Consider the following 19,242-nt stretch of genomic DNA (forward strand, 5'->3'; position numbering starts at 1 on the left):
AAATCTCATCTATAGTATTATTTTTCTGATGTGCAAGCAATGTTATCTGTAGTATATGACAGAAAACAAATAAATTCATGAACAGCTTATTTGATATGTTTGTTAATTATTTTAAGCATTATATTTATTGCTCTAGAAGATAAAACTTTTGCATCTGGTATTGTGGTTGCTAGAATTCTTAGCTGACTAGTTTTTTGTTTGTTTATTCTTATTCTGGGATTTAAGTGTCTTAACGAAAATGCACATATGTTCTTAAGATGTTTCTAAGACATAAAGCATTCTTAAAATTATTCAAATCAATTTAACCTCTACACCTAATTGCCCTCAGAGTGGCCCTTCATTTTTCCCATTACTTCTAAATCAGAACATGCAAGCATGATATTGTGGAAACTTTTAAGGGTGGTGTTTGTATCCCTTCCCACCTTCCCACCCCCAAAATGTTCTAGTTCTGAACTGGTAACTTGCACATCTAGAATGGGACAAGAAGAAAGTCACTGAAGGGAGAGGCAGGCAGCAGAAAAATGATCAGTAGGGACAGGAGAGGGTTCTCAAGGGACATTAAGTAACTAGAGGAAAGAAGAGGAGTGCCAATGTGTTGGCTGATTGGTTCTGTTGCAAGAAGCAACTGGGTTTCGAACATTCTCTCACAACTCCTGCAAGAGCCCTCATTTTCAGTGAGCTACTGTTAAATATCTTACTTGTCTTTTCTGTATGTTTACCTGCATGACTATATGGCATGATTTTAGAACTGGATAATTCTATGTCATTTTCTTTCTTAGGGTCAAGAAATTGGAGCATGGCCATGAGCAATGGAAACGAGTTTGTGGTTCTGAGCAATGGCAGCATCGCAACCAGTGCTACCAGCCCAAGCCCTCTCTCCCCCTGTGATGGAGACCTTGCAGCCCAGCAGCTCACACCCAAAGAAGCTACAAGGACAAAAGTGAGTCCAAATGGATGCCTGCAACTTAATGGCACAGTTAAATCATCCTTCCTGCCTTTAGACAACCAAAGAACGCCTCAGATGTTATCCCAGTGCTGCCATCCTTGCCCATACCATCACCCTCTGACTAGCCATAACAGTCACCAAGAGTGCCATCCCGAGGCTGGCCCTGCAGTACCCTCTGCTTTGGCCTCGTGTTGCATGCAGCCACACTCCGAGTATTCTGCATCTCTGTGTTCAAATCATTCACCTGTGTATCAGACTGCGTGCTGTCTTCAGCCCTCTCCATCCTTCTGCCTGCATCATCCGTGGCCTGACCATTTTCAACATCAGCCTGTGCAGCAGCACATAGCCAACATAAGGTAAGTGACCTGAAAATTCTGTTGGCCTTTAGCATTCATCTAATTCCTTGTGGACATGACTTCTTGGTTTATTTCCCCAAAAGGATAAGAGAAAAATGTCAGGGAAGGAAAATTTATGAAAAGGCATATTTTGTGGATTGTGTGGAGCCAAGTAAAATGCAAATGAAATTATACAGTATATTTCTTTTATCCACTGACTTCTTAGTCAGATCTTCCCTTCCCTTTTCCCTGCCTGCAAACTGGTTAGAACTCCCTGCTAGACCTTGAGTTATAAAGGTCAGTACAAAGTTTTATTGTTAGCAACTTCTGTCATTGTACATGGGAGACTTATTTGTGAGAGTACCCAAACAGGAGTCCTTTATTTGCTATTACTGAAAGAGATCAAGCTTTATAAAAAAGAGGTACAGAACCAGTTGCTTCCCTAACGTGATACTCAGTTTCTATTTATGTGGTTTGGGTGACTTGAGACCAGATTAAAGCAACAGTTCCTTTCATAGCAGATAAGGCCAATAAATCTGCAGCACAGGACTTTTAAAAATATTTTTTGTACAGCATTGTTAGATCTAGTAGATTGAAAAGTACTAGAAAATTCTACATCATTACTAGTTTTTGTTTCTACCTCAGCCCACAGTTTTTCTTATATGTGATTTTTAGCCATTTTTTCCATGGGTAAGTTAAGTCATGTTCAGTGCAAAGGAGCAAAGGTAATACATTTTATAAAATACTAAGTATGTTTTAGAGACCAAGTATTATTTCTCATTTTTAGGTAGCAGAAATGTTAGGTTAGCTAGGAAAAGAGCGTTCTCTTTTGTAAATTAGTATATAGCTTACATACAGGGAAATGCACAGATTTTAAGTATTTAGTTTGATCAGTGTTAACAAATGTATGCACAAGTGTAATCCATACTTCGGACTGATGTAGAACATTTCTATCACCCCAGAACATTCCCTGGTGCCCATTCTGTTCATTCCCTCTCTCTTCATCAGAAGTCATTATAGTTTTGAGTCTTATAACCATAGATTTGTTTTGCCTTCTCCTAGAATGTCATATAAATGGAATCATACAGTATATATGTTTTTGTGTCTAGCAGTTTTTACCTAGTATAATGTTTTTGAGATTCATCTAATTATTGTATGTATTATTTTCTTATTTTATTGCTGAGTAGTAATTCACTGTATGCATCGTAACAAAGTCACTTTTAATTAAAGAGTCAGATCCAGAAAAAGATTAAGTGATACTTTTTACCTTTATCAGGTTTTGAACATTACTGAGATTGTCTCATTTTACTCTTTTAGAAAAGATGGGAGAAAAGAGGAAAGAAGGTGGGGAGGGAGAGAGAGAAGAGTGTCCTTCACAGCATGTTTCTGTAGTTTCCAAATACATTTTCCATATTGGATTTGAGAATTATTTAGTTGTAGAACCATGATAAATTCACCAAAGCCATTTCTTAGAAGATCTGTCCTGATAGCACTGTGCTGCAAACCAGTTTTAGACTCTTTCCATTTTATTGATGATTTAAAATTAAAATAAAAAATGATATGATTACAGAGGGTGAAATGAAATAGACATTTTGGAACTGATTCTTCCTTTGAAAAACATCACAACATATTAAACATGTGCTCATACTATGAGCAAATAACCAAATCTTTCAATATGGCAGATTGTGCCAGGATTTTTAGGATTTTGACTTAAGATTTCCCACTGGCCTAATTCAAAAGAAATGAGAACCCTATGTACACTTTAAATAGAATGACATTAAAAAACAAACTAGGCTGGGCTCGGTGGCTCATCCTATAATCTCAGCACTTTGGGAGGCCGAGGTGAGTGGATTGCCTGAGCCTGCGGGTTCAAAACCAGCCTGGGCAACTTGGCAAGACCTTTTCTCTACAATAAAAAAATCAAAAATTAGTCAGGCATGGTAGTAGCATGCACCTGTAGTTCCAGCTACTTGGAAGGCTGAGGCAGAAGGATCACTGGAGCCCAGCAGGTTGACACTGGGGTAGCCATGAGTGTGCCACTGCATTCCAGCCTGTGCAACGGAGTGAGACTCCAACTAAAAACAAACAAACAAACAAGCAAACTGATAGGCAGGGTGCCTGAGCTCCTTGACACCCTTGGTCTTGGGGTCATCGTCAGAACTGAGGCATCAACAATCATGGTGAACTTACATCAGATTGTATGTGACCACTAGGTTTATATACTTATTCCTGTAGAATTTGTCTTTGGATGTTATCTAGAGAGAAAGAATGGTAAAAAGCTAACTGCCTTCTGAAATAAGAATGTGTTATTAAAAGGGAATTGAGACCCAGTGAAGAACTTATCTGGAAGTAAAGGCTGTGGCTAAATTATAGGATGTTCACACTTTAAAGTTATGAGAGGGTAGGTGTCGTGACTCATGCCTGTAATTCCAACACTTTGGGAAGCCAAAGCTGGAGGATCATTTGAGCACAGAAGTTCAAGACCAGCCTAGGCAACATAGTGAGACCTCATCTCTACAAAAAAAGAAAATTACCCTGGCATGGTAGTGCATACCTGTAGTCCCAGATACTAAAAAGGCTGACACAGAAAGATTGCTTGAAATCCAGGAGTTGGAGCCTACAGTGAGCCATGATGGTGTCACTGCACTCCAACCTGGGAGGCTGAGTGAGACCCTGACTCAAAAAAAAAAAAAAAAAAAAAAAAAAAGAGTTATGAGAGAAATAAAAACATCTTTGTTATTTAGTTTGAAAAAATGTAATTTAACAAATGCCATATTTTTCCATCAAGAATGGTTGTTAAAAAAATGGAATAATATGAAGGAAATTTTTCATGTTTATAATGTTATCTCAAGAATTTGAGCCTTTTGGTTAACTGTTTGTAACACATAAAATGTTAAACATACCTTCAAAGGAATGGTATGTGTCCACTATCAAAAAGAAACATACAGAGCTGAAGATTAATAGATGTCACAAATGGAGATAGAAGGGACTGTCTTGCATATAGTGGGAACAGTTTTTGCAAAGACTTATAAGGTAGTATGAACTCAGCTCCAGCATAGTTCAATATGGCCAGATCCTGGTGGACCAAATCCTGAAGGGCATTGTAAATCACATTAAGGAGATCCCTAGACTTTATCCTGAGGCCCGTGAGGAGCTGTTATAGATTGATATGTGTAATTTTTTTTATTTTGGCCAAATATACATAACAAAATATATCATCTTAATCACTTTTTAGTGTACAGTTCAGTGACATTAAGAACATTCCTATTGTACAGCCATCACCTCTACCCATGCCAAGAACTTTTTTTCGCCTCTACCCATGTCTAGAACTTTTATAATACCATATTCATTAAATAATAATTCCTCATTATCCTCTCCCTCTGCCCTTGGCAACCACCATTCTACTTTTTGTCTCTGTGAATCTGACTACTCTAGATACCTCATATAAACGGATTTATACAGTACTTATCCTTTTGTGACTGGCTTATTTCACTTAGCTTAATGTCTTCAAGGGTCATCCATGTTGTAGCATGTCAGAATTTCCTTTCTTTTTAAGGATATGTGTATATGCCATAGTTTGTTTATCCGATCATCTGTGGATACACATTTGCATTTTAGAAAGTTTCCTCATTTACTTTGTGGAAAGTAGATTGAATTGCATGAAGTTATTATAAATAGGAAGACTATTAGAAGGCTTGTTGCAGACTCAGATGAGAGATGATGACTTGAATGAAGATTTACAAATAAATTTATTCTAGAGAGATTTAAAAGGTAAAATCTACTACATTTGGTGGACAGTGTGATAGGGGTGCAGGGACAGGAGGAAAAAACACGAATGATTTTCAGTTTCCTGAATTGAGCAACTGGTCAGGTAGAAGGTAATGCCATTCACTGGAATGGGGAAGACAGGAAAAAGTACAGAGTAAAGAGAGCTAAGTCATCATTGAACTTCCTGGAGGGACTGCAGAGTAACAGTAACAGTGAAAGAATGATGTCCCTTGAGCTTCCTTGAAAGAATGAAGATATTGGCTCAACACATGACAGTTACTTTGAGGGCAGTAATATTGGTGGGGATTATCTTAGAATGAACAGAAAAGCATTTAGACTCAGGCTGCCAGGTATTTATTTGCAGAATTGTGCAATGTGCAAGGCACGGAGCCAGGTACTGTGTCTTCCTTCCCTTAGTCAGTAAGATATCCACAGAAGCAAATGTGTTTGTGGATTAGAGCTATTATGTAAGGGAGGACAGGGCAGTTTGGGAGAGTCTACACAAGATGTCCTTGGAAAGGGATTCTGAAAATGAGGTTGTTGTACAATGTTTTACTGCCTTTTGTTATCTACCCAACACTTTCAGGAAATTATTGGAACAAAGGTTCTAGAGGCGGATCTCGACCAGGAACTTGAAGGCGCTAAAGCTTTTTAGCTTCCTTTATTGTGGCTTACTACATGTTGTTTTTTCTTAAGTTATTTTATTATTGATAACATCAAGTACTTAATGAAGTGTTATTCAATTAACATTTAAGTGTATTCGTGACTTCACATTACTTTAAAGGATGCCATAAAGGTTGATGACCTTAGAGTAAAATTGTATAGAAATGGGAGATCCTGAGTGCTTTCAATTTTTATTGCTCTTTGCACCTATACCACAAATGTGCCCACCTGTTTGGTGTTTTTATTTGTTTGGTTGGTTGGTTGGGTTTGTTTTAGTTTTTTGTTTTTGTTTTTTGAGTTGGAGTCTTACTCTGTAGCCCAGACTGGAGTGCAGTGGCCGCTCCCAGCCACCGCAGCCTCGACCTGCTGGGCTCCAGCGATCCATCCGCCTCAGCCTTCCAAGTAGCTGGAACTACAGGTGAGCGCTACCACGCCCAGCTAATTTTTTGATTTATTGTAGAGATGAGGTCTCGCCAAGTTGCCCAGGCAGGTCTCGAACCCGCGGGCTCAGGCAATCCACTCACCTCAGCCTCCCAAGTTGTTTTAGTTTTTATTTGTTTATAAAACACTTACACCAAAGAGAATGCTTTAAGGAGTCAGTCGAATAAAAAATGTAATTTTAATGTAGCCCATTTACTACTTACCTTCATGTGTCCATATTTCTCTTTTTCCCACCTTATATACAGTAGGTTCTCTTTTATCCCTTGTTGATTCTTTAAGGTCTAATAAATATTTCTAAAAGATTCATTATATAAGTAATCTGTGTGTGCTTTTTTCTTTTTAAAATTATATTTTCATTGTCTGATAAAATTAAGATTATTCCAAGGTTCACATTTAATATATTCTTTTAAAATCATTTATTGTCAAATATTAAGTAACTTAAATAGATTTTATTGTAAAACTTTAGATTTTATTTTAAAGCTTTAGGCTTTTTTATTTGTAGATTCGGATCCTTACACATTGCTCAGCCATTACTTAACATGGATGATTGAGAACACTAAGGAATTTTAAAAACAAAAATAGTATCTTACTATCATAACTCAAGACCTATACCAACAAGTCCTAAACCTAGCTGTTTACCAGAATCACCGAGAGTTAAAAAAAATAGTAAAAGAGAACGATAATAAGAAGATGCTCCTTTTTCAGTAGTAGCAAAGAACTCTAAGTGTTGAGAGGGAGGAAGGACCCCCTGCAAGTGCCTCTGTAGGTTACTGAGGTTAGAGACAGTCTGGTTGAGAAGGACAGAACATGAGTGGCCCTTGAAGGATGACAGAAATTAATAAAGGGACTGGAGGAGGCAGAACATGGAAGGAAGAAGAAAGTTGTAAGGGAAAGTTTGCAAAAATGAAAGCATACTTAAGAAAGGGTGAAGAGAACAGGATTGCTGGAATGAAGGGTCATTTGGAGTGGTTCAGGGGAGACAGTTTTTTCTAATTCTGCACACTGAACATAGTTCAGTTATCTAAAAGTCTACATGGTAATGTTCTGCTCTTTGTCTTCCAGAGAGCTGGAAAATTCCTCTCAGGAGCCAGTCACGTCCCATGTGGGCTGGCTGAAGCAAGTTTTAAATTATTCGTTTGGGATCTTCTTATTGCCATATTAAAGTGAAAGAGTAATGGTATTATTGCTCAATTAATAGGGAGTTCTGCATCCAAAAATAGCATACAAGAGTTCTAATCTAAACTATACTTACCTTTTAATTTGGTGTTGCAAAGAAATGTTCTTGATTGTAACAGAGGACTCCATAAAAGATCCTTGGCCATGCCACAGACTCATTATCATGATAGGGAACCTGTGATATTTTGGGGTGACTGCCAAATGCATTTTTATTTCTCTGACAGTGATTTCATAGACAGATGGTCACTTTGAATGTTTCCTGTGACACACTATAGGAATTAGAGCTATACAAAATTAAGAATGCTTGACATAGAGGGGAGTGTAGAATCCTAGCACTAGTTTAGTCCCTTAAAGGTTAACTAAACATTGTCCCTGCCACCCCATATGTTACGGCTCTATAATTTTTGTAAACTATATTTCCTTTTTCCTTCAGTTCTTTATTCGTTTTCTAATTTCTGACTCACTTTTCTTAGAGTTTTTCCTTTTTATTTCCCCTTAGCTATTTTCTGTGAAAGGACCTTTTTTTCTTAAAAAGTAAGCAGTGAGAATTCTTGTATTATATTGAAAGAGATAGAAACTACCACTTGAACTTTGTACTTTTGTATATGCCATATCATGACATGGGTAAAATGGTAGCTCTGAGCATAATTTCCCAAAGTGTCTTATTTCGCTGCAGCTGGCCTATAGTGACCCACCTTCTCCCTTTTCTTTAGATCTGGTGATGCTATTATTTTGTTTAGCCAGGATATTTGAACCAAAAATCATTCTGAACACTTCATCAGCATTGTGGCATGAATTTGGGTTGACCCAGATCCCAGGAGTCTCAGCTTTACCCAAATTACCCAGAATCAATTTGAATGCTTCTCTAAGATATTGAGGCAATGAATGGAGAAATTCAAGATTAGTTATGTACTTATTTAACAAGTACTTAATGAGTACTTACTAAGTTTTAGGTGTTGGAGACAGAGGTGAGAACTGCAAGACTTGTTCCCTACTTCAAAGATATGGAAGTAATGTGGACAGGGTTTCAGCATAGGCTCACCACGGGTAGATTATCAGTTTTCATCAATAAATATTTACTGAGTAGCTATTGTATTCTCTGGAGTAGAGAAGTTAAATACTAGTGCTTTTACAGAGGCACAGCCCAGTTTTTTATATTAATACAAAAAAGAGAATCAGACTATACAGTTTTACAAATTTATATTCCCCTCTTTTCCTCTCAACGGTTGAAAGATTACTGATAGCAAAATAATCATTTGTCTTTATTTCTTTGTATAAGTTCTTACCTCTCTAGGACTGCTTGGCAGGTGTCTTTTGCAAGAAGGAATAATGAAACCACATTCTTTAGACCTTTGCTTTTTAGTATGCTCCAATAAAATTAAGAATTCAGTTCTTCAGTCACACTTGCCACATTTCAAGTACTCCGATAGACAATTATGGGTAGTGGCTACCATATAGAACATTTTCATCACTGCAGAAAGTTTTATTGGACAGGGCTACTTTTCTTAGTTCTGTTTAAGCAACTGAGATCTCTTTTCAATAGCCATGGCAGCAAATGAAACTCATACAATGTAATATGACAGTAATATTCGCAGTGAATACCTTTTTGCCAACATAATTTGACTTATTTGGGGTTTGATTACTTGCATGTTGTTTACTATATAACATAGCAAAGAAGTGACAAAAAAGCCGGTCTCGGTGGCTCAGCCTATAATCCCGCGCCTTTGGGAGGCTGAGGTGAGTGGATTGCCTGAGCCCACGAGTTCGAGACCCACCTGGGCAGCAAGACCTCATCTCTACAATAAATCAAAAAACCAGCCGGGCATGGTAGCGCACGCCTGTAATTCCGGCTACTCAGAAGGCTGAGGCAGAAGGATCGCTGGAGCCCAGCAGGTCGAGGCTGCGGTGGCTGGGAGCGGCCACTGCACTCCAGTCTGGGCGACAGAGTGAGACTCCAACTCAAAAAAAAAAAAAAAAAAAGTGACAAAAAGTAAATACCTTTTCTTCAAAAATTTGAAGGACTGAAAGCCCTATATGAACAAAAGGTATGTAGCAAATAAGCAATATCCTTCAAATTTTTCTGGAGGCCACAATTACATTCCATAAAAGCCACTGCACATCATTATTTAGATCATTCTGAAGGCAATTCATTTATAGTTGCCAGGACTTTTTGTAAGTAGATCTAAAATAAAAATATAAAAATGTAGTTTTTCTCAAGGGTAAATAAGTACAGCTAGCCTCTAAAAGCAATCATTGGTGCTACATTATAACTCACTTTTCTTTTTTCAACCCCCTTTCCTTTTCTCACTGTATAACATGAAGTAGTTAGAACATGAGCTTTGGAAGAAATAGCCTTCATTAGCCTTGAATCTTGTCTCTGCCATTTATTAGCTTTGTGATCTTAGGTCAATATTTCATGTCTTTCAGCCTTATTTCCATCTTGCACTTAGCACCAAATATTAATCTCCCATCTCTTCTTGATTTTTGTTCCTTTTATTTTCTTCTCTAAAGTTTTGTTGTTGTTCTTTGATGCTTGTGTTTAACCCTGTTGGTATTCTTTTAGATATGAAGCTATTACTAAGTCTTGGTTTAAACAAATACCTGACGTGTTCCTTTCCGTTCGTATTTATAAATTACACACTTCATGCCATCAGCACACAGGAAAGAACAAGTGAAAAAGATGATCAGGAGGGAGAAGGTGGGGCACAAAACACCAATAGGGGTACCTGATCCCAAACCAGGTGAAGTGGGGACCCAAGGGGGGGTCCAAACTTCATCTGTACGATGACTACTTATGTATCTAATCCTGAATTGTACCCCCACATCTTTAAAATTAAATTTTTTAAAAAGAAAGAGAAAAAGATAGTGACTCACTTGTCTTCTGGAAGAAGAAAAAGGATTGTTGAGAATAAATGGGCCTCTCCAGCCCCGAAGACTCAGGGTCTTTATACTGATTAAATAACCTGATTATGATAGTTGATTTTAAAAGAAGTCTAGTAAGATTTAATTTTGATTTCACTGAAACCATGATTTATTTTTACATTCCTTAAAGTAGTCAAATTAACTTTTTAAAAAGGGATAATGTTTATAAAAGTGAAAAATGTTCCAAGCTTGCTTGCCAAAGTAAGTCAGTTTGGCAGTCAGATTGAGTGAAGGCCTATTTTATTAAAGGACTTCTTTTGGAGAGTTCTCCTTTATATTATAAATGAGCAGATTTTAGAGTGTGCTATGCCTTGTGGAATGCATTGCACAGTCGGTAATACATTTCAGAATATGAGCCTTGGTCATCTTTTACCTTAATAATAAATGTCAGGAAACAATGCCCTTTTTATTTTATGAAATTAGTTAATAAGCATTTTGGAATAAAGCAAATATATCCTTTAATTACCCTCCTTCCATATTACTGCTAGTTGTTTAGCAGATACTAGAGAGTAAAGGGAAAAAAAGAAGTGGTTTAAGTTTTCTGTTCGGTTAAAAAACAAAAAGTTTCAAAGGGTTGTAAAATATTTGGCAAACAGTTAGACTAAAAAGAAGACATTGTTATGGATCAGTTACATCTCTAATTTCAGGAAAAGGACAATTGTTATCTACAGCATCTTCTTTCCAAAGTTAAGTGGATTGTTAGGTGTAATTTAAAGGAATTTATAGAACTTACAGTTAAAAGACAATTTTGATTGCTGTACTATTTTGTGTTATTTTCAGTAAAATTTACTCTACAAAATTAGGTCCTTTTTTTTTTTTTAACACAAACCAGATATTCAACTAAATACTCAGTGTTTTGTAGTTTTGAAATACAGTCTAGTACCTGGAGCCTATACGCAACTCATTATTTGTTGAATGAATGAATTATTACAAAAAATATTTCTTCAGACACATCTTTTTCTGTGAAAAATTTACAAAATTAAAATAAAAAGCTCAGAAAGTTAGACAGGTCACTTCTGTCAAATAGCTTATAGTCTAGTAGGAGAAGAATGATTTTGGCAAGAATAACTATACTCTCTGAGTGCCAAAATCAAAATTTATGGGGCTATGTGAGTCCTAAAGAGAAAAATGGAGTCATGAGAGAACTTAGTGAAAGTGTCATGGGAGATGTATGGGGCTTTTCAAAAATGGACAAGAGTTCAGCTGCTTGAAATCCGGGGACAGAAGACCTGGAGGCACCAGGAGCACGGCAGTTAAATGCGAGGGAGTCAAGGCCAGCAGTACCCTTCAGAGAAAGAACAGAGGAAGTGTCGCAATGCTCCATAGTTAGTCCAAGAAAATTGCTCCCTTGAAACTGTGGGTTCTGAGTGTTGTGTCATTAATATAAAGCATTTATGAAGTACAGACGGTCCCATACAATGTTTAGGTCCCATACAATGTGATGCAAAAGCAATACATATTAAATAGAAACAATACTTCAGATTTCGAATTTTGATCTCGTCCTGGGGCTAAGAAATCAATTACCCTGTCACTCTAGTATCCCCGTCATCCAACAATTACTTTTAGTTCAATGCTTCAAACATTCTTCAGGTCCTGTGTACTTTCGGCTATGTACATTAATGGGGAGTCCTCAAACAACCACTCTATTTATTGCCTTCAGTGCAGTATTCAATAAATTACATGAGATAGTCAACATTTTATTATAAAACAGGCTGTTCGATGGTTTTGCCCAACTGTTGGCTACTCTGAGTTCTGAACATGTTTAACGTAGGCTAGGCTAAGCTATGATGTTTGATAGATGAGGTATATTAAATACATTTTGGACTTACAGTTTGTTTATCTAGATGTGACCCCATCATAAGTTGAGAAGCATCTACATCTAACTATTTTTTATGTAGTATTTGTGTAGTTCTAATACTTTTGACTCACAGATATTGACCTTATTTTTTTAGACCTTCTTTTACACACACACACCCCCCATTCTGGGTACCTCCAATGCCAACAAAGGTACCTGGCATTTGAAAGATGCTCAGAAATTAATTGTTGAGTGAACTGAATAGAAAACTGAGCATCAATCAAGTCCTTCTTATACATAGCTCTATGTTATAATGTAATAAATTGATAATGAAAATCAGACTTTTAAAAAATTATAGTCTTGCTAGTGAAGAGAAAAAAAATAAAAGGTAAATGTAAAGTGTACTTCTACCACAGCTCCTGAGTTTCTTTTATGTTTGACTTCTGGAGCTTCTTTGAAGGGAAAGATGGGGACCAGCCAGGAGACTGTGTACTCCAGGAAGAACCAGCCTAGGAATAACCTTTGTGTTTGCTCAACTCTAGCTACCTCCAGGATATATGCAAATTGAGTATAAGTAACTTTTTTTTAAATCAGCAATCATTAGATTATAAAACTGGTGTATGAGCTCTCAATTCCTAAGTAAGAGTTTGAACTCTCCTTTGTTCGTATGTGTTTTTTAAAAAAATTCAGAAAACAGTAGAAAATGAGAGCGTCCAGGACCAATTTGATGCCTTATTCTATGTGAATTTGCTGAGTTAGCTGATGTAATCAGTTTTTCTCCATTTGAATAGTACAGAACTCTGATAATGACCAAATCGTTTGGGATTCAAGCATGATGCTTTCTACAGGAATGTAAGCAATTTACTGTTTCTAAGCACTATTTTGTTGTGTCTAGTAAGAAGCAAGGCTGGGACAGTTAGCACATTCATTCCTTCGGACTCTATTTGTGTGTCTGTGGTCACTTGGGCCTGCCCACTTTCTCCTTCCTAAAACACTGCTTTCATTATGTCACTCCTCTGCTCAGAAATCATCCACAGTTTCCCCAAATTCCTTGACCTGGCATTGAAAGTTTCCCTTTTTAAGGGATGGACTATGTTTTCTGGGAGAGGAAAGAGTATTTCAGAGAGGAGGAGTCTTCTAGCCCTGGGCAAGATGACAGAGCTCAATAAATATTACTGTAACAGGTTTTTTTCCCCTGTACTTTAGAAGTTTAAACAGAAAACTGATGAACAACTCTGTGTATTTGTTTCCACTTATATATCATAGAGAGCTGTAACGGGGTGGTAATGTTTTTGTCCCAGCTTAATACTAAACATTCTGGGTCTTTGTTTTTTAGGTATAGTCTAGAGCCTTATGTTTTTGGCTGTCAGCTGTGGCCTACCATATAGGGTACCAGAATCTAAAACTACTTCATTATAAAGCAGTCCCTAGTAAAGATTTATTTAAATGTTATTTGATTGTTAAAATGGTCCATTCTGTTGCATAGAGTATAACAACTCTACATTGAGCTCCAAATTGTACTGATTTTTTTTTCCACCTCCTTACCCCTGACCTCCTTCTCCCAAAACTTAAAATTCTCATTGAGCAACATCAGTGTCTGGTGAATGTTTTGGCTTGAGGATTGTAGACTTCATTCCAGCATTCCATGCTCTTAAGTTAGTTATGTTTAATAAGATTTTTCTGGCTTTCTTATGGCTTTTCTTGGATCTCATATTAATGATTATTATTCACATCTTATTAAGAAAACTATATATTATACTCTCATTAAGCATGTTTTGTACAGGGCTCACAGCAACAGTCTGGCATGGAAAAGCTAGAGTTTAAGGGTAAGTACTTTATAATTTAGTGTAACTTTAAAATGTAACACATGGGGCTGTTTGCTTTATAACCTTCAACTAAACCATGCAAATATAACTTCATGGGCTGAGGAAGAATGTTTCCTTTTAACCAAAGCTACTTTTCATCCACTTAAAAATATTTTTAATTAACTGATTGTTCTTTGCAGAATTCTAATTACTTTAAACTGTTTTCTTTACTGTTGCCAAAAAAACAGTACTCTTAGATTCCTCTTTTAGGGTGTGCATTGTACAGGACCGGAGCATGTGGTATTTTGACCTTTAGTACTGCTCTTCCTTTCTCTTCTTGATAAGTGGCAGGGGCGAAATATGTTTGAAAATGTATTTCCCATGCCCTGCTTCCCTCACCTTTCAACTAGAAGCAGAATTGCTGTCCTTTAACTAGTGATATGCTAGGCCTTGGAAGTCATCTTAAGAATAAATAATTAATTAATAAGAGCCAATACCCTGAGATCTCTCCCTCTCCACCCAGTTCTGTATAACACAATTCCTGTCTTTACTGAACTAACAAGTAACATCATTTCTTGCTTGATACTTAGGTCCAGGCTGTACTAAGAGAAAAGTTTCTTTTTAACCTAAATTGGAACTGAAGCTGTTACATGAAAATTCAATTTGTTCCAGATTATGAGATTTTAAATTCATGTGGGACAAGCAGAGATCATGTACATTATGCACAAAACATTTATTTGGGGTGGGGGGAACAGCACATAGAAATGCCTTCATGGATTACCAGGCTCAGTTACTAATTGAGATAACTGTTCAGCAGATCCAGTGAGTGTGCTGTTTTGCTCTGTGGCATTTCCATCAGCTAGACATACTTAAGTGTCAGGTATTTTTCTTTTGTCAGAAATTTTTGACATGGAGATTCATAAATATGTGCACACTGCCTATTTCTATCGTTGTTCACTACAATCTTTTATCATATCTTCTCAGCATATTCTTAATTTCTCAGGGAAAAATTGCTAATTTTTTAACAGCGAAATTAGAGGTGAGCTTTTTTTTTTTAAAGCTAATCAATAGCCATTGAATGTTTAAGTGGGCTTTAAAGTAGACAGAACTAAGAAACTGCAAAGGAAATTAAGCAGTAGGATTACCCATAATCCATAGACATTTAAGCAGTCACTTTAGTCATTTCGGAATACATGCTTTATTTTCCCCCTTAGACTGGCATATTCCTGTCAGTTACAAAAAAGAAAATAAATTTGTAAGTTTAAGATGTAGACATTTATTATTGAAGATAGAAATGGTTGTAATTAGGTGTCTAGATGTATATAGAGAGGTAAATTCAACATGTTTTTAAATATGATTTTGTATTGTACAGTTTAGAATAACCTAAGACATTTCATTTAAAAATTATTTACAAGAAAAATAATTCTTCATCATTGTTAATTAAGTCTATAAAATTTAGATTATATTATAGAATATGCTTAATCAGAAGATTATAGTATCTATCAAGGTTTCAAAATGGGAAGAGACGAACATTTTGAAGTCATATATCTCCTCTTCTCTCTCCTACAGATATATAGACTTTGCATGAAAATATAATCATCTATAAATGACTTTTGCATTAATGATGTATTTAAATGTTTCTGGCCATGTGAGCAATTAAGAATATTTAGTTTTTCCCTCTATGGAAAACAGTGTGGCAATTCCTAAAAGATCTAAAAGTCAATCTTCCATATAACCCCACAATCCCCTACTGGGAATATACCTGGTGGAACTCAGATCACTCTATGAAAAAGATACCTACACACGTATATTTATTTCAGCATTGTTCACAGTAGCAAGAACATGAAACCAACTGTGCTGCCCAATGAAAGAGGACTGGATTAAAAAAATGTGTTACATATACACAATGGAATATTACACAGTCATAAAGAAGGTTAAAATCATGAACTTAACAGCAACTTGGATGGACTTAGAATCTATAATACTGAGTGATCTATCACAGAAACAAAGAACTGAGTATCACATGTTCTCACTCATAAATGGACCTTGAACAATTATCATAATACTATTAGAAAAGGATTGGCAGTAGTGGGAAACTGGGGGTAGGGGGCAGGATTGGCAGTAGTGGGAATCTGCCAGGGGAGTGGGGGCATCCCTCATCAACAAGAGTACCTGCATAATGAGCATTTGTATACCTAACCCTGAATTGCACCCCACATCTTCAAAAGAAAAAAAAAGAATATTTAGTTTTTCAACAACATTGCAATTTAGATTATATAACATTTATATTATGTTTTATACTTATCAAGTTAGTATCTCCTTTATGTAATTTGTGATTTTTTTGTTTTTAGTTGGAGTCTCACTCCATCGCCCAGGCTGCAGTGCAGAGGCACGCTGAGGGCCACCCCAGTGTCAACCTGCTGGGCTCCAGCAATCCTTCTGCCTCAGCCTTTCAAGTAGCTGGAACTACAGGCATGCACTACCACACTCGGCTAATTTTTTGATTTATTGTAGACATGAGGTCTTGCCCAGGCTGTCCTCGAACCCATGGGCTCAGGCAATCCCCTCACCTTGGCCTCCCAAAAGTGCTGGGATTACAGGCTTGAGCCACCATGCCCAGGTGATTTTTTAATAACAAAATGACCTAAGAATTTTAATAAATTTTATTACTATTTTCTTTTTTCATTTTTTTGAGTTGGAGTCGCACTCTGTCGCCCAGGCTGGAGTGCAGTGGCATGCTCACGGCCACCCCAGCATCAACCTACTGGGATCCAGCGTCAACCTACTGGGATTCTGCCTCAGCCTTCCAAGTAGCTGGAACTACAGTCACACACTACCATGCCTGGCAAATTTTTAATTTATTTTAGAGATGAGGTCTTGCCAAGTTGCCCAGTCAGGTCGGAACCCACGGGCTCAGGCAATCCATTCACCTCAGCCTCCCAAAGTGCTGGGATTATAGGGTGAGCCACCGAGCCCGGCCTACTATATTCTAAAATATTTTATAATTATGAATAATAGTCTCTGAGTATAAAGAATGTTTTAAAATTATGTCATGGAGCTTGGTCATGCACTGAACTTGTACTGTTGGTGAAGCCGATGAACTTTAATGGCATAAAATCACAGTTAAAACTTATAACAACTCATACAACAGTTAATGATTTTATTGAACTCTTACTACATGCCAGACATTGTATTATATTTTACGTACATTCTCTTTTTTAATCCTGAAAACAACACAAGGAACTCAGTTATTACTGTCATCTTCATTTTATAGATGGAAACATTAAAGTTTGAAAAATTAGTGCTTAGGAAATTAATTAGTTAATAATAAGTGATAGAACCAGGAATTGAGTACAGGTCTGTCTGCTTTTGAAACCTTCCTCTTAATCACTTCTCTATGCTACTCAGACATAAGAGAATAAATTTTTTTCTCTATAACTTCTTTTTAGTTTCAGCAGTATTTTAAGAAACAATTATCAAGTGCTTACTGTGTAGTAGGCGCTAGACAGGTTCATTCTTGAGATCATAGAACTGAAATCACACAGATCACACAAATAATTATGAGAGCACAGGTGATGACTTCCCTAGTTATTTTTAGAGCATAGAAACAACATAGCATATTCACAGTACCACCTTGCACAAACCATGAGGAAGAATTCTGCCAGTTTCTACAACCTAATAATGTCACATCCATACTGTTCTTAAACACCTTACCTGATGCAGGGAACACAGTGGGGTCTTAGAGATACCAGTAATAATTGGAGGAATTGTCTAAACTGAACTCTAGGTTAAAAGTTAACACTCTGTGCTGTCACCTTCAGAAATGTTGATGTCTTTGCTCCAGCTCCCAAGTTTCCAGACACTGCTTGTTGTCAGGAAATGGAAACTGTGCAGACCTTACCCATCCTGATTTCATTCATCTGGCACAACTCAGTCCTGGCTGCTAACTCCAAAGCACACTTCCTTCAGTAACTTTTTTCACATGCTACTGTGTTTCTAGTTTACTCAAACCATAGTTTCCTCTCTCAACTCTCCTACATGGGCAGCATCACCTCCTACTTTCTGAAAACAATGGAAACTTTCACTGAGCACAGCACAGTGGTTAAGAGTATGGGCTCTGGAGTAGGCTGCCTGAGTTTGAATTCTGCCTCTTTAACTGTGAGTTTGTGTGACCTATTTAACGTCTCTGTGCCTTAGTTCTTTATCTGTAAGATCTTTGCCTACCCATAGGTTTGTTTGAAGAATTGTAAAATATTTGAATATATGTAGAGTGCTTAGGACAGTGTTTGGCACTTAAGTCTGTAAACATTGACTATTATTATTTTAAATATAATATTACACTTAGTATCTTTTAATATCTTTACTTTGTATGGTCCTAAGCGCCCTGCAGTCTAACTTCTATCATTATTATTTTCCTAGCAGTGCCTGGTCAGGGACCTCTTTGACAAACTCACCTCATTTCTTCTGTTCAGTTCTATAGCCTGCAATCCCTGTTTACCATCTTCTTAAACTGCTTTCTTTTGTGCATTCCATTACCTTATGCTTTTCATTCTTCTTATCCTATGCACTGTAACCATTTCTGCTCTATTTGACAGTTGATGGAGCTTTTCTTCCACCCTTTCGCATGACTGTCATTTCCATAATACCCCACTCACTGTTTTTTTTTTTTCTTTTACCCCTTGTCACATCAACTTTTAAAAATTTCAGATCTCCATTTTCTGTCTATATTTCTCACTGTTATGAATACCTTTATATCCACAGTAGCCTATAGGATATCTTTATGTAAATATTTCTGTCAAACCAAAGTATCAGAGTTAAAGATTATAACCTTTAAAATGAAGCATTTCTTTTTAATTACACTTAAGAATGCATAGCCATGTATTATAAATACATATTGTTGACTCAGGCAAGATCTTGAACTTTGGAAGAAACCAAAATGTAGGGAAGCAGAATAGTATGGATTTGTAAAAATAATCTATTCTAAAGTAACACAATGACAGTTAACAGTACTGGGTGTAGTTTCGCTGTGGATCTGTGAAGTTTTGTTGCTCATCAGAGGCCTTTAGAGCTAAAATCTGTACCTTGTAAGTCATTGGAACAGATAGTTTTAAAACTTCAAGAGAAAAAAAATACATTAAATCTCTAGAAGTTACTAATTTAAAACATTTATTATAAGGCCGGTTGAAGTGGCTCATACCTGTAGTCCCAGCACTCTGGGAGACCTACGTGGGAGGAACACTTGAGGTCAGAAGTTCAAGATCAACCTAGGTAACATAGCAAAAACTTGTCTCTTTAAAAAACCAAAAAAACATAGCTGGGCACAGTGGCACACTCCTGTAGCTCCAGCTTCTCAGAAAGCAAAGGCTGGAGGATCACTTGAGCCAAGCCAAG

General features: G+C 36.8%; 1 protein-coding gene across 2 annotated transcripts in view; it reads left to right on the plus strand.

Moving 5' to 3' along the window:
• The window catches only part of DISP1 (dispatched RND transporter family member 1), a 223,957-nt gene that overhangs the window by 164,767 nt on the left and 39,948 nt on the right, over positions 1 to 19,242 (plus strand). For both annotated transcript variants that reach the window (XM_021706840.1, XM_021706833.1), the window contains exon 2: positions 780 to 1,302. In XM_021706840.1, the coding sequence (XP_021562515.1) occupies positions 797 to 1,302 (506 nt within the window). In that variant the 5' untranslated portion in view covers positions 780 to 796. The remainder of the gene's footprint in view (positions 1 to 779; positions 1,303 to 19,242) is intronic.

Source organism: Carlito syrichta, unplaced genomic scaffold (genome assembly GCF_000164805.1).
Source record: "Carlito syrichta isolate Samal-C Ts95f unplaced genomic scaffold, Tarsius_syrichta-2.0.1 Scaffold116229, whole genome shotgun sequence".
Classification (NCBI taxonomy): domain Eukaryota; kingdom Metazoa; phylum Chordata; class Mammalia; order Primates; family Tarsiidae; genus Carlito; species Carlito syrichta.